The sequence below is a fragment of the Haliotis rubra genome, unplaced genomic scaffold, assembly GCF_003918875.1.
Source record: "Haliotis rubra isolate DU_JTF1 unplaced genomic scaffold, ASM391887v1 Scf1348, whole genome shotgun sequence".
Lineage (NCBI taxonomy): Eukaryota > Metazoa > Mollusca > Gastropoda > Lepetellida > Haliotidae > Haliotis > Haliotis rubra.
In genome coordinates, this window is record NW_025765279.1 from 127,541 (window position 1) to 153,638 (window position 26,098).

Consider the following 26,098-nt stretch of genomic DNA (forward strand, 5'->3'; position numbering starts at 1 on the left):
TTGCAATCCATCGATAGTTCGATGCATCTTTACAGCCCTAACACTTACTGCTTGTTATTTTTCTCTTTTCTGATTTAAATCTTAAGTCAGTAAGTTCATAAATTAGTTTTTAACTGTTGATAATGCTTGTCTGTTCTGCGATTGATACTAAAATACATTCTGGAAGACCTGCCCTAGAAACAGAACCAGATACCTGAAAACGCATACAAAAGGAAGACGACAATCAAAATATTTCAATAATTTTCAATTTATTTTTTTTAAGCATAAAAATCAAAATGTACACATTTGTATGACTACAAATGAGTGACCACACATAGAAGCAGTACACAAGCGGTGGGTATCTCAACAATATCACATAAATTAGAACATTTATTATTACATTATTACACTCATCTTGTTAATATCAATTGTATGGTTTTAATGGCTTTCTGAAAGTGATGGTTCAAGGTAACTCTGGTAACTTCAAGACAACTTCCCCTGGCAGAGAGGCATGTTTGGGATTTTCTTTTTGGAGACTGAAGAGAGGAAATTTGCAATAAGCTGTACCAGGATACAGATCAGCACAATTTTATTAATGTTACTACTTTAATTAATACAATTTCGTTTGTTAAGCTGCCCAAAACGTTTTGGGAATTCAGTTTGTTTATGGTGTGACATATCCCAACAGGAGCTCGTTTCCATGATGTCACTGCTGAGACCCAGCCATTCAGTAAAATAATTTTGGACTTGTCACATCATTAAATCTACAAATCATATTTCTGCTTTAAGTGATGGAGTTGGGTTAAATTCTGCACTGAACAGTACTTCAGTCCAATCATGTCGTGCCTTGGATACAACAAGTGCTGTGTCCACTGTGCCACCTGTGCATGAGTGTGTTTGAAGCCAATGCTGTTGACTTTGACGCGGGACCAGGGACTGGAGTGAGTGAGTGAGCGCGAGAGAGAGAGAGTACAGTTTTATGCCACTTTTAGCAATATTCCAGCAATATTGTAGCAGTGGACACCAGAAATGGGCTTCACACATTGTACCCATGTGGAGAATCGAACCCGGGTCTTCGGCATGATGTGCAAACGCTTTAACCACTAGGCTATGCCTTTGCCCCTCCAGAGACTAGATCGTAACTGGGTAAATATCACACTTGAATCGACGATCAACTGATCTCGGCGTCTGAAATGAGATATCTCATTTATCAAATTGACCAGCCTCCTTTGCCCTTTCACATTAAAATATGGTACTTGTAGGTCACTGCCTGGCACTCGGCATTAATGGGTACAACAAGGACTGGTTGGCTCGGAGTCAGTATAATGTGTCTGAGTGGGGTATTCATGCTTAACTGCGGCATGGTATCTCGGTGGGCTAGCATTATAAACATGATAAAACCAGCAAAAGTCTGGGGTCGTCCAAGCAGCCACACATACACACGCATGCACGTCGTCATATGAGCGAAATATTTTTAAGTGTGACGTTAAACCCCATTTCATCTCACCTAACCTTTGCCCTTGTCTGATGTTTCACATGACATCCAGAGAGGGCACACATCAGATGTTTCACATTTTACCAAGAGAGTTCACATGTCAGACTTTCATATTTTACTTCGAGAGGTCACATATCTGATGTTTCACATCACACTCAGAGGTCATATGTCAGATGTTTCACATGACACCCAGAGGTCACAGGTTTGATGTTTCACATGACACCCAGAGGTCACATATCTGACACCCAGAGGCCACATCTGATGTTTCACATGTTACACACGGAGGTCACAAGATTGATGTTTCACATGTCACCTAAAGAGGTTTCACACATCAGCTAAGAGACACATATGCATGACATAGTCCACACAATCCACCCAGTGATCACATGTCTTCTACACTCCACTTATATGCAAGCTTTTCTGTAGCACGTTTTTCCGACATCTTGGTAAATATTTGTTTTTCAAATCCGTTTGATCGATCGACTCCGTCCCAGCGGTATCCTGGCATTAGTTTGAACCTGTTGGGGGGAGGGGCTGGACCGCTGTACTTGGGCTTCTCTGGAAATAGAGGCAGAAGAGGGTGACATGAAAGGGGGATTAACGTTGTGTGTAACATTGTGCATTTATATTGTGTTTGTTTTTTGTTTAATGGTGCACTCAGCAATATTCCAGCTACACGACATTGGTCTGTACATTTCTGAGTCTGGACCAGACAATCCAGTGATTGATATCATGAGCATCGATCTACGCAACTGGGATACGACATGTGTCAACCAAGTCAGCAAGCCTGACTGCTAAACCCTGTTAGTAGCCTCTTATGACATGCATGTGTTGCTTAAGACCAATTCTGACAATGATCTTCAAGGGGAGACAAGCATGTGTTGTTGAAGACCAAATGAATAAGAAATTTTAAATTTACAAAGAACTACATTCATCACTTTTTTGTGAACATTTGCGAATTCAACTCCATGCGTTGTTGTGACTTGGACTCTGTAAACATGCTATCACTGTCAGGATCCGGGTTAGAATGAACCTTCAGTAACCCATGCTTGTCGTAAGAGGCAACTAACGGATCGGGTGGTTTGGTTGACACATGTCATCGGTTCCCAATTGCGCAGATCGATGCTCATGCTGTTGATAACTGGATTGTCTGGTCCAGACTTGATTATTTACAGACCACCGCCATATAGCTGTCATGTTGCTGAGTGCGGCGTAAAACTTTACTCACTCACTCACTGTCAGGAGCCTATATCTGAGAGTTGTCTTCCCTTGTGATCAGTTATATCTGAGAGTTGTCTTCCCTTGTGGTTATATTTGTCATTTGTCTCCCCTGGTGATCATTCATTTGAGAGAGTTGTCTTCCCTTGTGATCAGTTACGTCTAGAGTTGTCTCCCTTGGTGAGCAGTTATATCTGAGAGTTGTCTTTTCTAGTGATCATTTATTTCTGAGAATTGTCTACCCTGGTGATCAGTTATATGTGAGAGTTGTCTCCCCTTGTGTTCATTTTATAGAAAACTCTTCCCCTGGTTGTCAGCAACATTTGGAATAGCTCGACAATTTTTTTAATCTGCCAGCACTTTCTCTATTTTCATGCACCAGGATCACAATCACCAGGAATGCAAACCAACCACAAGGAATTCAAACCAACCTTTAACATTTGGATCTTTATTCTTCTTTTTCTTCTTCTTCAAGAAAGCTGCCATTGGATCGCCTTCCCTCTCCCTTGTCTTCAGTAACTCGTCCAGGTCGTCATCGTCACGGTAACGGGCCAGGGGTTTTGCTGCTTCATGGAGTGTGTCAGTCAGTCGCTGTTCTAGAGCTTCTTTCTGTTTCAAACCTACACAAAAAACAGTAAATGTTGGTTATGTGTTAAATCAGTTCCTCAGTCTTCTCTGGGTAAGCATTGTTTACTGTGGTTAAGTGGTATTTTATATTTATAGAATTAGGCAAAACAATTTTTTTACAGGAATTATGTTTATAATGAACATGCTGATATATAACTTATGGACATAATTAACTGGGTTGCTTTAGCACTGTCTCTTGCCGTATATTTTAGTTGAAATGAGAGAGTGAGTGAGTGAGTGAGTGAGTTAGTTTAGGTTAACCCGCCTCTCAGCAATATTCCAGTTATATGGCAGCAGTCTGTAAATAATCGAATCTGGACCAGACAATCCAGTGATCAACAGCATGAGCATCGATCTGCACAATTGGGAACTGAGGACATGTGTCAACCAAGTCAGCGAGCCTGACCACCCGATCCCGTTAGTCGCCTCTTACGACAAGCATGGGTTACTGAAGGCCAATATTCTAACTGACAACTGTGGTAATCCAATTTGGAAACAAACAGACAGGAACTAAAAACGAGTGTCCCTTTGAGTTCCTTATAACTATTTATCACAGATTTCTGATTTTCAACTTTCCTGTAGATGTAAGTGAGTAAGTGAGTTTAGTTTTACCCGACTCTCAGCAATATTCCAGCTATATGGCTGCAGTCTGTAAATAATCGAGTCTGGACCACACAATCCAGTGATCAACATCATGAGCATCGATCTGCACATTTGGGAACCGAGGACATGTGTCAACCAAGTCAGCGAGCCTGACCACCCGATCCCGTTAGTCGCCTCTTACGACAAGCATGGGTTACTGAAGGCCAATATTCTAACCGACAACTGTTGAAGTGTGTGACAACTGACAACTGTGGTAATCCAATTTGCAGCTGTAGCAAACCAACCTTAAGACTTGATAACTATATTTATTTACTCTAACAGAGATGATTTAAGTATTACGGATAATCTAAGCCATTTTCCTAACTGTATTTCCTTTGTAACTAATTGCAACTATCGAAATTATCAATTGTTATGCATGCTATTGACAATACTAATGGCATTTTCAAATTCCTATTGTTATCGTGCTATCATGGGGCAAACAATTGCAATAGTTAAATAGGTCGATTTATTACCCACGAGGGTGAAAATATTGGGATTCATATTTTTCATATGATGCCCTAGAGCAAAATATCACTTTGTCATGGTGACGTGACGTCATGAACAATGCTATGACATCACGTTTCTTCTTTGATGTTACGTTCTACATGCGGCGGCAGGTAGCCAGCCTATGTTTGAAAGTACATTTGGGATATTTTCCTCAATTTGACGACTTCCGTAATAACAGAATATTTCGTGCTCGTGTCTAAATATCGGTGTATCTCTCGCTCTCGCTCGGGAAATACCAACATTTAGGCACTCGTGTCGTAAACATAGTATGACATGGGTGCTCATATAATATCCTCTATATAATGTCACACTTCTCGCTCCAACTCTCATCTTACCCTTTTCCCCATTCTTCATATTTCTTCTCCATCACGGCTTTCCTTCTCTCCTCCTCCTCTTCTTTCTCTTTCTCTTCAGCAAAGTTTCGTTTCTTTCCCCCCTTTTCTCGGAATACTGTCTTGGCATTCTTGCCCAGCATCTCTCCATCAATCTAAACAAATTTTAGTGTGAAAGAACTGACACCAGAAATACCACAGAGCTATGTCCGTTTGGCTCAAAAGCAGACCGATGAGTTGCAATCTAACTCGAAAACTAATAAACATAAAATACTCAATGAAACGCTGATCATAATCAAAACATCATACCAACTCTGTGAGGTTTTTGCAGAATTTTTGTCCCAAAAATAAAAAAGTTGTTTCACAATCTATCATTAAAATATTGACACAGTTCACCGTTCGAGAACGGATGGAGACGGCACAGCACAGGTTAATGAAAAAATAACTTTGTCTGTGAACGTGCTTCTCGAACACCTGGCTGTCCCTTTCTCTGCACTCCTCCCTCGTAACAAACAGTGAACTGTGTCAATATTTTAATGATAGTTTGTTAAATAACTTTTTTAATTTTAGGACAAAAATTCTGCAAATACCTCACAGAGTTGGTATGATGTTTTGATTATGAACAGTGTTTCATTGAGTATTTTATGTTTATTAGTTTTCGAGTTAGATTGCAATTCATCGGTGTGCTTTTGAGCCAAACGGACTATAGTGTTATTTCTATTTTTTAAGGAATATGCTGACATGAGACAGTTACATAGGCTAAAATATTGTTGTAACTTGTATTGAGGGGTGGAGGTGGGGTGTCTCACAACAGATTGTTAATGTTAAAAAGTTTCAATTTCAAATTGGTGGTGTAATAAAAGATGGCCGTTTGACCTTGTTGTCCGTGTTGCCAGATTGCCTTTGCCAGCTAAGTACAATTGTATTTGACCATTTTTCAGTTAACATCTTATCTTCTAAGCTCCAAGATCTGCTACAAGTTAGTACAACCTCAATAGATCACATCTAGTAAACTTTCTGATCACCCAGACAGTGATGAGGCTTCAAAATTCTAAATCTGATATCTGAAATTGAAATTAAATGTGCAGTTCTGAATGGAAATAATTAAGGTATAATATATTTGTCTGGAAGTTAATATTTTTTATGAGAGCATCATCATCTACACCCAACAAGAAATACTATCAACAGAATGTTTCTAGGGTTGAATTTCGGAAATGAGGTTGTACAAATCTGATATCTGAAATTGAAATTAAATGTGCAGTTCTGAATGGAAATAATTAAGGTATATATATTAGTCTGGAAGTTAATATTTTTTATGAGAGCATCATCATCTACACCCTACAAGAAATACTATCAACAGAATGTTTCTAGTGTTGAATTCAGAAAAGAGGTTGTAAAGAACTGAAGCAGAATCCGCAGGCTTCATTTAGATTAATCAGTCAAACCTGTTTCCTATGGAGAGCTTGTCAGATCTGGAAGCAGAGATGTATTGTATCCATCGTGTGTGCCTGCCCAGTAGCCTATGGCTACTTTCATTTTCTTTGGCCAGTGAACGTAAAATATTTATTGAATATGATATAAATATACAATATAATCCTAGATGTCCCATCTGTTTCTATGTAGTGAGCTAATATCTATACACCTTCCTCCCCCATCACAAGTAACAAACTAAACAATGAGCAGCTGAATCCCATTTTGCATAATAATTCCATACATTGAGAACTTTCATCAATTCATCAGTGATCAGTGCTCAAGCTGAAATGAGATGAGCGAGTGAGTGAGTGTGTGGGTGGGTGGATGGGTGAATGAGTGAGTGAGTGAGTTAAGTTTTAGGCCGCTTCAAGCAATATTCCAGCAATGTTACGGCTGGGGACACCAGAAATAGGCTTCAAACATTGTACCCATTCAAGCTGAGATGCAAAAATTGTGGCACCTTTCTAAACATGTCATCTTCTTTGTTCCTCATCTTGTCTGCCTCTTGTTTCATCTCCCTAGCACTCGATAGACCTGCCTTTGCTCCCCCCAACGTCTTTGTGGCTTTCTTTGTATTTTCCATATCCTCCTCTTTTTTTATTCTACGAGGTGGAGATGAGTCACTATCAGAACCATGCCGCCTTTTGCGTGGAGGAGAATTATCCGAATTGGGGTCATTAAATCGACTTTTCCTTCTTCTTTGTTTAGAGTCTTTATCTGTTTTGAATTGTTTATGCCTCCTTGGAGGCGACTGGTTAGATTGTTTATGTCTCCTTGGTGGTGATTGGTCAGAATCAGAATTATGTCTACCTTTCCTTGGTGGTGATTGGTCAGAATCCACTTCTTGTTTCACTCTTCTGTTATTGCTTGATGTATTTTTCCTCCTTGGTGGTGATTGGTCAGAATCTGAATCATGCCTACCTCTTCTTGGAGGTGATTGGTCAGAATCAGAGTCCTGTCTACCTCTTCTGGGTGGTGATTGGTCGCAATCAGAGTCATGTCTACCTCTTCTTGGAGGTGATTGATCGGAATCAGGGTCATGTCTACCTCTTCTGGGTGGTGATTGGTCAGAATCAGAATCATGTCTACCTCTCCTTGGCAGTGATTGGTCAGAATCATGTCTACCTCTCCTTGGCAGTGATTGGTCAGAATCAGAATCATGCCTCTGTCTTCTAGGTGATGATTGGTCAGAGTTTGAATCATGTCTACTTCTTCTCTTGATCACCCCATACTCTGGTGAATCTCCATCTGATAACAAAACAATGAATCATCATAAGAATTGTATAACTAATTGCACATATATCATAGTCTGTTTGCAGTGAAAACGTACCGATGAATATCACTTTAAACAAAAAAGTAAATCAAATTAAGTGAAATTAAGATTGCGAATCCTCATAAGTTTACCTTGCCAAATGAACATTTAAATCTCATATTTTTATTCAACCTAGGGTAAAAGTTGTTTAACAAACGATCATAGATTCAAATCGCTATTATTGGTTTGTATTAGCAACAGCATCGATCTGTGCTATTGGGAACTGAGGACATGTGTCAACCAAGTCAGCGAGTCTGACCACCTGATCCCGTTAGTCGCCTCTTACGACAAGCATGGGTTACTGAAGATCAATATTCTAACCCGGACCTTCACGGGTTAAGAAGAAGAAGAAGAAGTTCTCAGGTAGTGCTAATAGTGTCTCCCTGACCTGTTTTCTGACGATTGACTCCCTTCCATCGCTGACTGTCTTGGAACTCCTCCATGCGTTTGATGTGCTCTGGCCTTTCGTCAATGACATCAGCAATTGTGGGCTCGTTGTCACCAACATCCTCTTCCAGGGTGTTATGCAGGTTGCTAGGCAACAAGTGGTTAACAGTGATGTCGTCATCAATAATTTGCATCCTGAAAGGGGAAATATGGAGGAAGATCAATAATACAGGAAGATCAATTCGCTCAGATATAATAATTGATATATACAGTCGAGGACCTTTGTGTCGACCTCTGATAACTCGATATCTTGGTTGTCTCGATATAACATCTCGGTCCCGGCAAAATCCTTCATTATTTATCATTATTCAAGCTCTTTTAACTCGATACGGATGTCTCGAGATTTCGGATATCTCGATATAATTTCATGGTCCCAACAAGCAAAATTACCCTTTTAACTCGATACATGCAAAGAAACTCGATATTCACGTACCTTTTATGGGCAAGTATCCCTCTTAACTGAGGTTGTTTACACACAGTATAGCATGAATCAAAGGGATGCGGAAGTGTGCACTAGTTAGGGCTAATTGAGTTGAAGGTGTCACCTATTTGTTATTTAATTAGGATTAATTACGAAGGAATTAATTGGACAGTACTCACCGTTACGACTAAACACGACTGATAACGGATTATAGTTTCAAATCAAAACATACTGAGAATCCAATGAGGGTTGTGTGTAATCACGTGACTACCATGTGATTGTTGAGTTGTTTCTAAATGTTGTATGATTCAAGATGGACACTGTAGCATGTGCTGTATCGTGTGTGGTAAAAATGTGTAGACAAAGAAGTATACATGAAATCTACTTATTGTTTTGTTTTCTTTAATAGTGATATGTGATGATATGCCCTGGTCGGATGTCTCGAAGTTCGGATAACTCGATATTTTTTCTTGGTCCCATGAATATCGAGACAACGGTGCTCGACTGTATGTACATGATTTCCCACCCTTGAAACAAGTTCAATCTTGTAGCTCATGAAACTACAACTAAGTACCTTACACAAATATTTCCATTCCAAATTGTGGACTGGAATGAAACATTAGCCAACTGACAAGTAGGGCACACTACAACTCAAACCACAATTGAAACCACATCTAACGTGCATCATGACATGACTGACTGAGTATGGTTTTACGCCATTTTTAGCAATATTCCAGCAATATCACGGCCGGGGACACCAGAAATGGGCTTCACACATTGTACCCATGTGGGGAATCGAACCTGGGTCTTCGGTATGACAAGTGAACGCTTTAACCACTAGGCTACCTCACCGCCCCTCATGCACATGACAATAGATATGATAATGTTAATTTCAAAAGTCATAAGTGAAAAAATGTGTTTTGTTACACTTGTTAGGATCTGTTGTGTTCTGCTGTGCATCTTCAGCGATATTATCACAAAACTTGTAGTTGTCCTCTATTGCTTGTTCTTTTACAGTACATAAAACTTGAAAGGGCAGCATTTTTATTTTCTGTGTTCTCATCGTTTGACTGACCCTTCTAATTTTATTGCTGACCCTCCAAAAGACTTTTTTTTTCATTCCAATACCACTGACTCGACCCTAAAACATACCACATTGTCATATAAAATGTTTTCCTTTTAATCAGTCGCTGCCTTAAGTCAAAAGAATGCGAGAAATTGTAATAAGAATTACAATAAATGAGAATTAAGAATATTATTCAGATAATTTTGTGTTTATTAAGTCGTTTTCGCTTTTTTTCCCGACCGACTGACCCATGTTCAGAATTTGGTGGCTACGTGAAACACATAAAAAAAGAATTATGCCCAAACAATCCACTGCTCTACTGAAACAACACAGATAAATCACAGAAGCATCTTGTGAATCATCATGGATAAGACATTTTTCGCCAATTGTTGTCCTTATCGTTGGGTGATCACAACTGAACATAAAGAATGAAGAGATCTGTGAAGCGAGCGCAACAGTCTGCAGACTAACATAAAGCTGCACCCGCGCGGTCAAGTAAAATATCCCCTGTGATCTATAATACCCGTCGATCTGCATATAACAAATGGTGCATTGACAATGCACGAAAACTGGGGCACTTGTGGCTGTGCGAAATGTTCATTACTTTGATGGAACCGCTTCATTGAATCACGACGATGACTAATAGAAATAAGCATTGATATACCCATGTTTGCCTGATGCCTTGTTCTTCTTCTTCCGTATTTTCTTTTCCGTTCTTCCATCGGACGACATATAACGTTTCAAATACTCTTCTTTACTCACCGCCATGACAACAGGACAGCAGTAAATGAGGGATCATCCGTAAGTCATCTCGAGGTGGGGGGTTACTGTTTACGCTACAGATACCCCAATATACCATCTGATTTAGTGTGCATATCCCTTTATACTAGTTTCTTTAAAATATATGCCAGTCGTTGAGTTTGATATGCGTAAAAATAAAAGCAAAATACTGGTTATTTATTATGGTGAATAAATGGTCCCTGAGCAAGGTGGAGGTCATTTTTGCAGACCGAAAGTGACAACATGTCCACTCCACTTGACAAGAAACAAGTTCCTTTTGATGATAGTAGCGGCAAGAGGGATCATCTACCAGCATTGGTATGGTATAATTATCTTCTGATGGTACTGAATAATTAACTGTCATAAACAGATGAATCTATTTTGTCTAGAAATTGAAGTTTTCCCGACTGTATGGAATGCTCAAAATGTCGGAATGTTTCGTTGTGCAATAAGCGTGAGTGAGTGAGTTCAGTTTACGACGCTTTTAGCAATATTCCAGCAATATCACGAATGTGGACACCAGAAGGGAGTACTGCACTTTTTCAGATTAATTATCGTTGCTGGGGTTCCCTAACCCTAAGGATCGTAAAGGATGCCTAACCCTAAACCCTAACCCTAAGGATCGTAAAGGGTGGCATACCCTTACCCTAAACCCTAACCCTAAGGATCGTAAAGGGTGGCATACCCTAACCCTAAACCCTAACCCTAAGGATCGTAAAGGGAGCAGCGAGGGCTGTGCCCGGTAAAGTGCATTCTAGCCCACCAGAAATGGGCTTCACATATTGTGCCCATGTGGGGAATCGAACCAGGGTCTTTGACGGACGAGCGAATGCTAAGAGTCTAGGCTACCCCACTGCCCTGTGCAATAAGAATATAGGGAGCACCTGTAGAATACAGCACCACAACTTCTCGTGAGGACGATCTCTGCCGTCGATCACGTGTCTTTAAGACAAGCAACCAGTTTGTGAGAGCCCATCGGACACGACCTTCGGATTGTTAGCTTGACAGCTAACCGACTGACATACATCCACACTGTTACACAATGTGCAAATTTATCGAGTCATTCCTGTGAATTCACAGAAATGAATGGAAAGAGTCGAATAGGTCACGGACAATTACGAAGGTTACGGGTAGACTTGGTGTCTCGTGATTTTAATCTACGGACAATTGCCGGATGGACCCGATGCCATTTGTTACGCTATGAAATGGGTCCAATTCCGTAATCTACAAGATACCGTGTGGTTTGGGAATGAGCTGATATGGCTCAAACTGAAAAGGGTTGTTGACGTCGATTTCACAATGCATGCATGCATGAATGAAAAACAGGGTGATTTTGTGACAGAAAAGTGATGTAGGGAACACTGTAAGGATAATGTGGATCGCGCTAAGGAACGAGCGAGACATGGGCTGAGCATGTCTAGTGACGGCACGAGGGTGAGTTAGCCTTCGAATCATTACTGAACAAATGTTGCGTGTGAAAGAGGCTTGAGTACAAATTCCAGGCCAATTTCCACTATCCCAAAATTTCTACATCAACCCGTTTCATAGTGTACTTTCGACGTTTTTGGTTTCCCGTTTTTGTGTGAATAAGGTATGCAAATAAAATGCAAAAGGAAAAACGGCAAATGGTACCGGACATGTACCTACTATACTGGATTAGGTCCCTAACCCCAAACCCCAAACCCTAAACCCTAAACCCTAACCCTAACTCCTTGAAATAATCCTAATAAATAGAATAGATTGACCGAACCGACACGGACATTGCTGATGTGTCCAGTGTAACACATTCTCACCGCTTCGAAAAATAAAATACTAATAAAAAACATTTCTATGTAATGGTGCAGATTACTGAATGAAGAAAATATGTATGTCAGTTCGCATTTGTAAATGATTTAGACCTAATAGTTACGTTGAAACGGAAATATAAAGTATATTTATCCATAATTTAAATAATTAAATTGACCAAAATTGTGAATAGTAGAATATGGCAGAATGTGACTGGTGTAACGCATTCTTACTAAATTTAAAAATACAAAATACAATAATACACAAAACATGCACCTCAGCACCCCATAATACAAATAAATATGAGCGTATTAGTGAAAAAAGAAAAATATTTCAAACTGGTGCTTGCAAAAAATTGCGCATCCGCCGGTATACAACTACTGGAAGCTCTCAACATCGTTGGGCTTATGCAGTGACAAGGCTAGTAGAGATGAAACATCAGTGAACGGAGCTTATTTGCACTCGCTGAGCTAGACAACCGTGTTGCTATGCAGACGTCATAGGGCATTGTTTCGAGAACCTGCTTTCGAACAAAATCACTTATAATTACGTAAAAGGGTATTATGACGTATTTTTAAAGTTTGTGGTGCTGTATTCTAAAGGTAGGCCGAATATAAGCAAAAAGTAATATATAAGTCTTCTTGCTTTGCCATACTCTATTAGACAAACTGCAAAAATTACAACTTGAATAAAGACAAACTGCAAAAATAACAACTTGAATAAAAGTGTTGAGCAAAATTTGTGATAAATTGAGACAATGTCAAGTATCAAGATCCTTGCCTTGACTTGATCTTGCTTCCAAGTAAAGTGAAATATGAGGAGGTAAAAACAACAAAGGGTCAAATTTTGGGAAAGATGTTTTCAGACTTATATTTTCTGTTTTGTTTAGCATCCCAAATGGCTTGAGAAGATGGTGTTTGTTGCTTACACTCTGCCCCCAACCGACATAACAGACAGGGGTCAGTATGAACAATGGCTGGAGAGATTAAAGTTCATAGCTGAGGATCTTCACTGGCTGCTTCAGCTTCCACACGACAAGTTCTGGTGTCAGGTAATTGTGAAACAATGAACAATTGTTGGGATTAATCTAACACTGCTTAGAGACTTGTATTTGGCTCCAAGTCTGAGACATGTCAGTAACAATATTTATGTTTTTTCAGGCTGTGTTTAATGAGAGTTTGCTGACATTGTTGGACACATATCTCCGTTTCTCTCCAAGGTAACCATTCATGTGTGTTTAAGTGTCGAAAGAAAGTTAGAGCTAAAGTTAAACAGATTTGCATTATTGTTTTGTTGATATTGGTCTTTTCTGTTGAACTTGTGCATATTTACTCTTAACAGTGTTTTAATGTTCAGGTTGATTCAAAATACGTGAACAAATGTGGTTTTAAAGGTTAGCAGAACACATATTGCAGGAGACATTCTGCTGAAATCTGAATGTGAATTTTTTTTAAAGCTGATTTTTAAGAAAATATACTTTAAAGACAGTTTAAGAATGTGGTAAACATTCTTCTTCACATATTCGCTCATTGTTATATTTCCTCTTGAATGTGTGGAAATGCAAAATATTTCTGCTGTTTCACACATTTTTATACAGTGCACTCTGTCTAATTCGGACCAGCTTGGGACCGACTAAAAAGTCCGAATTATACAGTAGTCCAAAGTACACAGATTTTAATGGAGTTATCTCCCTATTATCAGCAGAATTAAAATTATAAACTATTTTTCGCAATGTTATTGAAAACAACGATTCTCGGACACCTGCTTCGGCAGCGGGTCCACAATAACATTGTCAAAGAGCAAAATTCATGAAATAAATTGAATAAACTAATGAATGAAATCAAACAACATTCATAAAAGTTGTCAAACGTACATATAAAATTACTATTTCCATCTGTTTGTGCGATCATGTAATGTAAGTCAAGTCACTGACAAGTGACATCTCGGCTCTCGCTGCCTCAATCTTCAGGCTTGGACACGATGTTCAATGCGAAAATATATACATGAAGCATTTTTGTCACAGGTCATAGCCTAGCACGATAAGTCGAATACGTTCCATCATTTACGTGATAGGTAGCAATTCCTTACTTAATATGTTCAGAATAGCATTATTTTACCCAGAACTTTTGTCTAAATCTAAAAGTTTTCGTTCTGAGGGCGGTATCCATTGCCGTAATATGATTGGCTGCCTTAGGTCATGTGTCTGATTTTGACCAATCACGACCCTGATAGCAGACTGTGGCGAAAAAGCGTCATTAGAAACCAATCTTTATCCAATAAAATCGCTTCTTACAACTGATTGATATCACACTGTGTCCAAGCGGACTTCCTGCTCAGTCCGAATTATATAGCAATGTTTTTACATGTAACTACCTTATCGGGCCGACACTTTGGTCCGAAATCCGAAATAATGAGAGTCCGAGATACAGAACTTTTTTATTATGACAACAAAGAAGGATTACGTCGGGACCGTGAGTTCAGTCCTGTTTATACAGCAATCCGAGAAAGACAGAGTCCGAGTTTGACAGAGTGCACTGTAGTCATATGCAAATACTTTAAAATCTGGCTAGTGTAACTTAGAATGAAAATGGGCTTTTTGTCAGTCATAGTTTTGATGGGTTTCATAACAAAATTTGACAATATCTGACTTTGTCATTCGACATTTCATGTCTGTTGTAAACATGGTAAAGGACTGTTATGAAAATGTGTAAATTGCATCCTATTTCCAGGTCGTATGATGTAATCTACGATCTTCCAAACGATGGGAGGGAGCGCCACCTAGAAGTACATCGTCTAGTCTTCATGACCTGTGTTAGAATGGCCACTCACAAGGAATCAAAGGTGGAAATCTGTCTGTTCTATATATCTGTCTTCATCAATAACATTATGTGGACCAGTGGTATAAGGAACACCAATTCCTTACGGAGAGTTGTGTCCCTTAGCTGTGCTGGGATCTGCTGAATGTGGACATAAATCCCCCTTTAAGCTTGTTATTCTCTCTTCTGTCATGACCGTCTTCATGGTCAAGTGGATTAGGTGTCTGCCTGTGGAGCAGAACGTGTGGTTCGATCCCTGGCCACATCCTACTACGTCAAGCTTGCTGACTTGGTTGACACATGTCATTGTATCCCAATTGCATAGATCAATGCTCAAGCTGTTGATCACTGGATTGTCTGGTCAGAGCGTATTATAGCAGCAATGTAATGAATGACAAACCACTTCTATACACCTACCCGTGAAGATCAATAACCCATGCTTGTTGTAAGAGGCGACTAATGGGATCGGGTGGTCTGGCTCGCTGAATTGGTTGACACATGTCATCGGTTCCCAGTTGCATAGATCGATGCTCATGATGTTGATCACTGGATTGTCTGGTCCAGACTTGATTATTTACAGAATGTCGCCATAGTGTGGCGTTTAACAATAAAGCAACCACTAATTGAAATAATCGAAGATTGGTCGCAGTAACTAAACGACCAAGCAATCGAACATGTTTTGTCATAATCGAACACGACCAATCTTGGAACACTTGTTTTCATTAACAATATTTTTCACAAGGCTGGTTTTGTCTTTGTCATTAAATTTACATTTCATAAGCACTACATGTACAAGGCGCACCGAGTTATTGTGGCTTTCTCATCCTAACGAGGTACCCATTCACAGCTGGGTGGACTGGGACACATAGTCACAGTACTTTGTCCAACTTCACTGCACGTTGCTGTACCCGCAACTGGGTGTTTGCACGTATTCATGTGTCAACCATCTGGTCATATACCAACGGATTCGTGGGTTCTTTTAAGTGCACGGGGTTGTGTACTGTACACTAGGGGTTGTGACAACACTGAAAGAGTCTGCACACAAAGTTGACTCCAAGGTTTTTACATGCGGGCACAGGTTGGCTGGATCCCGACACCTCAACCTCGCCGGATCAGTAGCCTGGCGCCTTAGCCAGCTCGCCCACCGCGCCGCTCATACTCATACTGTTATATTACTATAGAAGTCAGATAAGCTTGAACCTGATGTTAAACCCCATTTCACTGACTGACTGACTGAGTTAGGTTTTACTCCGCTTTTAGCAATATTCCAGCAACATCATGGCGGGGGACACCAGAACTGTTAAACCCCATTTCACTGACTGTGTTAGATTTTACGCCGCTTTTAGCAATATTCCAGCAACATCACGGCGGATGGTGGGGTAGTCTAATGGTTAAACTTAAAGTGTTTGCTTGTCACACTGGAGGCTGGGGTTCGATTCCCAAAAGGTTTCAACATATGAGGCCCATTTCTGGTATCCATGATATTCCTGGGGTATTGCGACCCGTGAAGATCCGGGGTAGAATAGTTCTTCAGCAACCCATGCTTGCCACAAAAGGCGACTATGCTTGTCGTAAAAGGCGACTAACGGGTTCGGGTGGTCAGGCTCGCTGTCTTGGTTGACACATGTCATCGGTTCCCAATTGCACAGATCGATGCTCATGCTGTTGATCACTGGATTGTCTGGTCCAGACTCGATTATTTACAGACCGCCGCCATATAGCTGGAATATTGCTGATTGCGGCGTAAAACTAACTCACTCACTCACTCACTGGGGTATTGCTGAAAGTCATAAATGACGTAAAACCCAACTCGTTCACTTAAACCCTATTTCATCTTTCTCACAATATGTTAAACACTCTGTGTATTAACTTGATCAGGGGATGAACTTGGTAAATGAGTGATGACAAATCATGAAGACAACTCACAAATCTATTTGGCCTATCAGAAGAGGAATTGTATCACAAGTAATGTTTGTTTGATTGTTGGTGTTCAGTGTTGCGGTGGGGTAGCCTAGTGGTTAAAACGTTTACTTGTCACGCCGAAAACCCGGGTTCGGTTCCCTACATGGGCACATTGGTACAATGTGTGAAGCCCATTCCTGCTGTGATATTGCTGGAATATAGCTAAAAGCGACGTAGAACTAACCTCACTCACTCATACTCCTTCTCTTGTTTGTTGGGGGCGGTGGGGTAGCCTAGTGGTTAAAGCGTTTGCCCATCACACTGAAGACCCAGGTTCGATTCCCCACATGGGTACAATGTGTGAAGCCCATTCCCCGTCCCCTGCTGTGATATTGCTGGAATATTGCTAAAAGCGACATAAAACCATACTGATTCACTTATACTCCTTTTGTTTTTGGGGGGCGGTGGGGTGGCCTAGTGGTTAAAGCGTTTGCCCATCACACTGAAGACCCAGGTTCGATTCCCCACATGGGTACAATGTGTGAAGCCCTTTCCCCCTCCCCTGCTGTGATATTGCTGGAATATTGCTAAAAGCGACATAAAACCATACTGATTCACTTATACTCCTTTTGTTTTTGGGGGGCGGTGGGGTGGCCTAGTGGTTAAAGCATTTGCTCATCACTCCGAAGACCCAAGTTCGATTCCCCACATAGGTACAATGTTTGAAGTCCATTTCTGGTGTCCCTCGCCTAAAAGCGGCGTAATCTAAACTCACTCACTCTTGTTTGTAGGATGACCATATCACTCCAAATGTGTTTGGTGATATCCTGTACGAGAACTTCATCTTCGATGTGCCAAAGCTGCTTGACTTGTGTGTTCTGTACGGCAATGGGAATGGAGCTCTTCTGACAAAAATGATCACAAATATCTTCACACAGCAGCCGAAGTATGCTGATGACTTGAGGGCAACCATCCCCACTATCATACAGGTATGTTCTAGTGTATAGGAGAAGAGATTTTGTAAAACTATAAGAAACTAAAATACATTTGGTAGTGCATCCTTGATAATCTCCAGGGTATACGTTACGATCACTCTCCACTATACCCTGGATGCATCCACGGCTTGTCCCGATGATTTGATTACCTCCCTTGGCTGGCTCCGCATTCTCACAGTAGCCAATCAGCTAAGCTGCCGTTACATCCAAGCTTGCCAGTGTCAACAAAGATAGCGGTCACAGGTTTGTTCGCAGTGCCACTCAGATTTTTGAGGAAACAATACAGACAAATTGACAGATCTGAAACTTTCAAAAAATACAGAAAGAACTCCTTCTACCTCTTTCAGAGTACCTCTGCATCAATTGTGTTGCCAAGTTTATACGGTTAGATAATTTAAGAAGCGAAAGTGTGTTGTGATAGGTTCGCTCAACTTCCCAGCATAGATACCTGATTGGATAAAAAGCCAGCCAATGGAGGTAATAAAATCATCGGGCCAAGCCGTGGATGCATCCAGGGTATACAGGGATGAGAATTTTCGGCGGATCTGCGGAATTCCCGGGAATTTCATTAGGCCAAGGGTCATTTTGTGAATCGTCTAAATGCGATAGATGCCAACCCCCCGGCTAGGTTTCAGAGTTTTTCTCAAAACTTCATTCTCATCCCTGGGTATAGTGGAGAGTGATGGAAACGTATACCCTGGAGATTATCGAGGATTTTGGTAGTGGTGAACATAGTGAACCGATATATAGGTGCATCATGAGTTTTCATTCAATGATATGATGCACAGTATTTTTGTCCTGTATAAAAACAAGCTCTACACATGTTAAAATATGTTACTTGTGACTCTTTCATTGATCTCCCAGCATTTATATTCGTCAAATTTTGCAACAGGTGAAAATATTTTCAGTAGTGCTCAGTTGCATTATAATTTTTTAAAATTTCAATTGAACCATCATCATGATATGGCTGAAATAATGCCAATGTGATGATTAATATCAACTATTTTACCTTCTCAAATGGTTTCATTGTTTCTAAAGAAGCACCTAACCTTGAACTTGGGATGCTCAATGCAGGTCATGACAATTTGGTGCATGCTGAGGTCAAATTTTGAATGTTCATAACCAGGTCAATGTGCTGAACTTTGCCCGGAAAGTATGACCTTGACCTTCTGACCTCTTGACCTTGACCTTCAGGTGCTGGAGAACACTCAGGACATGTGCGGTGTCACATCCTCCTTTGCACCCGAAAAATTGGCAAAGGCCCGCAGTAAGGATCCACGCCTCTTCACCATGACGATTAAGGAGTTCCAAGATGTGATATTCTACCTGGCGGACACGGCCATCACGATATCCAACTTCCTTGACGTGTATCCTCCAGCTGCTCACATCTTCCATGAGTTCAAGTTTGAACAGAGGTGTGTCAGAAAAGTGGATTTGGGAATGTTATCTTTATTTATAAACCACAAGATTATACATGAATTAGTGTGTTCAATGCAGAGCTCCAGATAAGATTTAGCTCATGTGGGTACTGTACCCACTGTATTTTTTTTTGGAGTGGGTATTATGAATGTTGAGTGGGTATTTCATTTTCCGTTACCCACTGCTTTCAAATATGTGCGTATTTCAGTCACTTTACTCACCTGAGTATTATGTCATTGAGTAAGTTTACTAAGCAGGTATGTTCTGCCTTATGTCATACCTAATCAAAACCAACTTAAATATAATGGAAATGATTTCATAAAAAATCACTCATCCTATACTGACAGTACAACACTTGTCCTATACTAACAGTACAACTTGATAGCAATCGATGTCTTTTTCATTACGCAAGCGATTTTTATAAATATATTCTGTACGCATTTGTTTTAAACTTTTTGCGTAACTAACATTTAAATGCGTAATTGGTATGCAACAATTATTTTTCAATGCGTAATTGGAAAATTTTTATGCGTATTTTAGCCGGATACCCAGCTTATCTGGGCCTCTGTTCAATGGTTTGTCTCTGTAGTTCCAACATTTGTAGGGTATTTGTTTACAGCAAATATTTGATTGTTTCAGTCTATATATATATATTTTGTGATTTTGTTAGGATAGTATAGGTGACAATCAAAATGATATTTTTGTCATGAAACTGAATCTCTTAACAATGTCAATATTGTTGTAACAAAAATACTGTGACCAGTCTTGAAATGAGTAATATCAAATCTTGGATGGAGTCAAACTTTTAGAAATTGAACATGTTTGGGAAGATTTAACTCATCTCTAGCAGGTATGTGCATGGATTCATCCAGGATTCTGAGCTAAGTGCCTCTGGCAGGCAAATTTGAAAAAAATCTGTTGTGTTAGGTTACATTCAGCCGTACTTATGCTTATACCTACCTGTTAAGCTACCTACAGTATGTCGATTGGAAACGAGGTGTTTACACAACCCCACCTGTGCAATTACCTCCCTTCCCTGTCACCAATCTTTCCTGCGCTCATTACCTGTAGGACGTGTCGAATAGAGCTCTATATTTTTCCTTTGTTGGAAGTGTTGTTGAGTTGTGTAGTAAAGTTTTACTTACCTTTTTTTCCTTGGTGTAAACGTCTTGGTTGCTCTGGTGACTTTTCCCCCGTGAATTTGAACAATTTGAACACATTGTTTTGCACAATATTTTGGAACACATGTGGTTGGACTGAAGCATGGCTTCTTGGTGTTCCCAATGTCAACAGAAACTTTGTCAGTCTTGCCTTGCGAAGGACGGCTATGTCCCATGTTCCGTTGACTTAGAAGTGCATTTTGTGTGGTAAACTGTCCGATGAGGATTTCACTGCATATTTGAAAGCTGTTGTTAAGCAGGAGGCTGATCGGTGTTATAAGAAGAAGCGTGCTTCATCTTGGGATCGGACGGAGGAGCCTGTCATCATCGATGATTTATCATCCAGAGATAAAAGTTCGACTGAGCCGTCTCCCACTGTCACTTTGCCATCTTGTGTCGATCCGGGTACATCGTCTGTCAACCAACCAGAATCGGGGTAAAAAAGTTGGTTGTCGACTACCGACTCAAGCGATAGCGACTCAATTGAATGTGCTGATCGTTAGGATGTTAGGCAGAGGGAACGGACCGTGTCTGTGTCGACTGAAAATACTGATATGGTGGAATTACGATCTACTGTTGATGCGATTCCATGCAATGTGGTTTCGTCGTTACCTACTCCAGCTAAGAAGGAATCTAGGGCACGTGTCGACACACCCTCTCGTGCGCATCGTTCTCGTGCGAGCAGTCATTCATCACGTCAGGGGGATACTTCGTTGAAGCCTTCTGGTCGATCGGATTGTTGGGACAGTTTTGAGCATTCCATGGATTGATGGTGATGGCTACACTGTCTTGCGTACATAAGAGGACTTCGGACGCGCTAGCACATACTCGTTATATTTCAGGGCAGGTCACTCAACTTCACCGACAAGGTTTTCTTACAATGTCTAAGCTCCCGGACCGACACACTATGCCGCTTTTACAGGAAAAATGGACTTCCTCTCAATTATTCAATGGAGCCATTTCTTCAGTTTTGGACAAGTACGAGCTGGAGAGCGAGAAACAATTGATTATATCGTCTACCCAGCGACCTGTATGTCGCCAGCCGGTCCACAATGTTCCTGAACAACGATACCGACAACGTTATGTTCAGAAGGTTTTTCGAGCAAACCGTTTGACCAGTCGCGACCGACGATCTGTTGTAGATAGAAGATGGGTGTCATTTTCCACGCCGTAACGTGGAGGTAAGGGCACACGGGAGTGATCCGATTTCTCTTCCAGTGGCGCAACCATTAGAAACGCCACCGGTTGGCGGGAGGCTTCGGTTCTGTTCTCAGAGATCGGCCGTTTTAGACGACCCGTTTGTTCAACGACTTTTGACAAGGGGTTATGCCCCCCAACCAAACAAGATTCCACCAATGGCCCGGCTGACGGAGGCCATCATCACTTTGGTAGAGAAGGCGGCCGTTACGCCTCGGATCCTCGGTGATGTCGCCCCTATCTTCCTTGTTCCGAAGAAGAACTTGTCCAAAATGCACCTCATTTTGAATCTGAAGCATTTCAATGCCACGTATCTCCATCCACCGGACAAGTTCACCATGATCTCTCTCAGTTCTCTTTGTTGGATGGTTCTGCCAAACGATTTTGTCATATTGATAGACCTGCAGGACGCCTATCTACATGTTCCGATTCACCAGGGGTTCCAGAAATATCTCCGTTCTGTTTATCAAGGCATTCATTACCAATGGGCAGCCCTTCCATTTGGAATTTCCATGGCCCGTTCATTTTCTCTCGCATTATGAAACCGGTCGTGGATTTTCTTCATCGCCAAGCTATCAGGGTTGCCTTCTACCTAGACAATGGTCTGCAAGGGCATCAAATCCTGTCGGACTTACGTCTGGAGATGATTACCACCCTCGATTTTCGCTAGGGTGGATTACAACCTCCAGAAGTCCGAGTTATCCCCACCCAGGATTTGACATGCGTGGGCATTCGTTTCAAGACGGCGCTCAATCTGGTTGTGATTCCTCCAGATTGATGGGACAAGATCGTCGCCTGCCTTCCCACCCTTCTGCCTGCGCCGGCGATGGTGCATCGTTGGCAGGAGGTTTTGGGACTGTTGACGTCTCACTTCTTGCGGTCGACTCCACCTTCGTCCCCTGCAGCGATTTCTTTACCCCCATCTGCTGTTTCACGATGGTCTGCTTTACTTGCCAGTTCATCTCCGTCGTCATCTGGAGTGGTGGCACCTGCCGCTGAACGTTTGCGAAAGCGTCTCTATGAGTGTGCCTCAGTTTCAGTCTCATCTCTACGTCGAAGGTTGGGGGGCTCATTTCGAAGACTATCAGGTCCCCGGGCAGTGGTTACCAGATGAACAGGTTTGTCACATCAGTTGTCTCGAATTCGACGCAGTCATTCGGGCCATTTGAAATTGGGAACGTCGCCTCTTCGGCAGGTGGTTGGTGATACAGTCGGACAATGTGACGGTCGTCTACTACATCAACCGACTGCGATCGACCCAGTCATCTGCTCTCCTCGACCTCACGTTTGAGTTCTTCGCCCTTGCTGATGCCTGACACATGGAGGCCCGGGTGCGTCACATTCCCGGGGCCAGAAACGTGATTGCGACGCTCTCTTGCATCCATCTCGTCCCTCTCCCACAGAGTGGATGCTCAATCCCATCTGACGGAGTTTTTCTGGACTCCACAGGTGGATCTGTTTGCGACACGGCACAACAATCGTCTCCCTCGCTTCGTGTCTCCTGTCTCGGATCCGCTGACTTGGGACCACGATGCCCTGGCGATATCGTGGGAAGGTCTCGACGCTTACACGTTCCCTCCCACGATTCTGTTACATTTGATCTTGGAGAAGATTCGACAGACCAATCGACTTTGTCTGCTTTTGGTCACGCCTTATTGGCCGGCAAGGACGTGGTTCCCGGAGTTGTTACGGGTTGTTAATCGGCCTCCACTCGCTGTTTCATTCTGGGAGGATCTTCTGTTGCATCCAAACAGCAACGCCTTCCAACTTCAAGAGGAATTGCTCACAGCTTCCTTGATCAAGAAGGGTTACTTGGTTGGGCTGCCGCGCTTTTTTTATCAGCTCATCGTGTTCACGATTTCTGTATGATGATAAGTGGGTTTCCCTTCTCTTTGGAAACAGGGGCTTGTTCTATCTTCTGCTACGCGTCCACAGGTGGCTGATTTCTTAGTTCACCTTCGGTCCTCATGGCGTCTCAAGGGTTCGACCATCTCGACTTATTTGGCTGCCATCAGTTCAGTTGTCTCGGGTGACAAACCCACGAAAGTTCCTGCCCTTCAAAAACTCCTTTGGACTTGTTCTTTGGAGGATCAAGTTTGTAAATTCCGTCCTCATGCTTGGGATCTTAACATCGTTCTGTGTGATCTTACTAGCGGTTCCTATGAACTAGTGGTGTTCCGATTAATTGAAATAATCGAAGATTGATTGCAGTGACCAAACGACCAAGCAATCGATCACATTTTATCATAATCGAACATAAACGATTTTGGAACAACTGTTTTAGTCTTGGAAATACTTGACAATGGAACATATCGTTGAAGAAAAACATTGTTTTAACAAGCTTACATTCAGATGTACCGTTTAGTCCCACCCATCCACCCCTCTGGACTTTGGCCTGTTTGTTGCTCTTCTCTGGCTTTTGGCCTTGGGCTCCGGAAAGATTGGTGACAGGGAAGGGGAGGTAATTGCACAGGTGGGGTTGTGTTGTGATTACACCTCGTTTCCACTCGACTTACGGTAGGAAGCTTAACAGGTAGGCATAAGCATAAGTACGTCTGAATGTAAGCTTGTTAAAACAATGTTTTTAATCTAAAAATACCTTTTCAGTTTTATTTACTTAAATTCAGATATATTTTAGTGTGTTTTGATATATCATTCAAGACAATAATATATACCAAAGCTTTAAAGTTTCTTCCTTTTTATTGGTCTCATGGTTAAAGCTTTTTCACGTGAAATACAAGTTCAATCCCACAAAGCAATGTGAAGCCCATTTTTTAGCTGAACATATTAGATTAAATCAGGGAAAATTCAGTGATGCAGTCAGCCTAGTGGTTGAAGTGTTTGCTTGTCATACTGTAGGCCTGGGTTTTAGCTGAACATCTCAAATCAGGGAAAGTTATAGTGATGCAGTAGCCTGTGGTTGAAGTGTTTGCCCATTTGTAGGCCTGGGTTTTATTCTCTTCGGGTACTATTGTTAGCCCATTTCTCTTGTCCTCTTCCGGGATATTGTTAGATTATTGCTAAAATTGACATAAATCCTTCTAACGTTTTCATTCATTCAGTCATGTTTCTTCTTTGTTTTTCAGATTAGCATCTTTTTATGAAGGGATTGTTCCCGAGATACAAGCTGCTCTGAAAGTGCGAGAATTTGAGACGATGAGGTGAGGAATGTTACCATGGTTACAAATAACATTGACTTCCAGTGTTTTGATCACCAGCCATGCCACACTAAAATATGGGAGAAGATAAAACATGGACACAGACAAACAGACACACACAAACACAGATAAATGCACAGAACTGACTGACTGAGTTTGGTTTTACGCCGCTTTTAGCAATATTCCAGCAACATCACGGCGGGGGACACCACTACCAGAAATGGGCTTCACACATTGTACCCATGTGGGGATTCGAACCCGGGTCTTTGGCGTGACGAGCCAACACTTTAACCATTAGGGCTAGCCCACCGCCCATAAATGCACAGAAACACACTGTGCGTGTTTGCAGATTGGCAGACAGATGTGCAGACTTCATTGACGGCATGATGCAGATGCTGTGGATGGTCACTCATAATGTCAATCACTAGATTGTTGGGTGCAGTCTCAATTATTTACGTCCCATGAAGATCCGGGTTAGAATTGATCTTCAGTAACCAATGCTTGTCGTAAGAGGCGACTAACGGGGTCGGGTGGTCAGGCTCGCTGACTTGGTTGACACATGTCATCTGTTCCCAATTGCGAATAACGATGCCCATGCTGTTGATCACCGGATTGTCTGGTCCAGACTCGATTATTTACAGCCCGCCGCCATATAGCTGGAATATTGCTGAGTGCAGGATAAAACTAAACTCAGTCACGCAATTATTTACATGTAGTGGTCAAATAGCTGGGTTATTACTGAGTAAAACCAATGAATTCTCAAATCCTCTTAAGTAGCCAGATACTGATCAAAGGAACATTAAGCTGAGATGCAATGTCAAAAATGAACCATAGACTCATTGAGCTCATTCTTGATGTTGGGTTCACTCATTGGTAGGGGAAGCCTTGTGGTTAAAGTGTTCGCTCGTCACGCCGAAGACCCAGGTTCGATTCTCCACATGGGTACAACGTGTGAAGCCCATTTCTGGTGTCCCAACCATGATATTGCTGGAATATTGCTAAAAGCAGCATAAAACTAACTCACTCACTCGTTGATGCTTGTCATATTTCAGCCACAAGAGGTTGCTGAAGCAGAAACTGCATCAGTCCAGGAAGTCGTTACAGAAGATATTCCACACCATCCTAGGGCACACCTGTATCGAGCCAGTGCTGGAGAAGGGGTAAGATGCACTTCGGCTCACGCTGAAGAGGGGGGTGTTCTCTTTGTGGGGATGGGGTGTGGCAACAGTTTAAGGGGGTTGTGTCCTCTTGGGGAGGCAACATTTGGGGAGCTGTAGCCTTTCTTGGGGAGGTACAGGCAGCTTTTTGGGGAGGGTTAAGGTTCTTGGACAGGCTTAGCATTTGTGGAGGGGTAGATGGTTGTTAAT

At 41.6% G+C, this 26,098-nt stretch overlaps 2 protein-coding genes across 3 annotated transcripts in view; one reads left to right on the plus strand and one right to left on the minus strand.

Annotated features, from left to right (window-relative positions):
• Window positions 1-1,013: 1,013 nt before the first annotated feature.
• Window positions 1,014-10,297, minus strand: LOC124267914 (BUD13 homolog). 2 transcript variants are annotated; one of them, XM_046702905.1, is made up of 7 exons: window positions 10,184-10,297; window positions 7,974-8,167; window positions 6,734-7,521; window positions 4,803-4,955; window positions 3,124-3,310; window positions 1,854-2,032; window positions 1,014-1,814 (listed from the first exon to the last, which is right to left on the minus strand). In XM_046702905.1, the coding sequence occupies exons 1-6, from the start codon at window positions 10,285-10,287 to the stop codon at window positions 1,857-1,859; spliced, it is 1,602 nt and encodes a 533-aa protein (XP_046558861.1). In that variant the 5' UTR covers window positions 10,288-10,297; the 3' UTR covers window positions 1,014-1,814; window positions 1,854-1,856. The 2 variants fall into 2 exon arrangements, with proteins under 2 accessions (XP_046558861.1, XP_046558860.1); XM_046702904.1 differs by having other exon boundaries at window positions 1,014-2,032.
• A 210-nt stretch (window positions 10,298-10,507) lies between these two features.
• LOC124267915 (activating signal cointegrator 1 complex subunit 2-like) overlaps window positions 10,508-26,098 on the plus strand; it is a 30,381-nt gene continuing 14,790 nt past the window's right edge. The window contains 8 exon segments of the mRNA XM_046702906.1: window positions 10,508-10,617; window positions 12,974-13,135; window positions 13,245-13,303; window positions 14,814-14,925; window positions 17,594-17,791; window positions 18,992-19,212; window positions 24,660-24,734; window positions 25,784-25,891. Of these exon segments, the coding sequence (XP_046558862.1) occupies window positions 10,543-10,617; window positions 12,974-13,135; window positions 13,245-13,303; window positions 14,814-14,925; window positions 17,594-17,791; window positions 18,992-19,212; window positions 24,660-24,734; window positions 25,784-25,891 (1,010 nt within the window). The 5' untranslated portion in view covers window positions 10,508-10,542.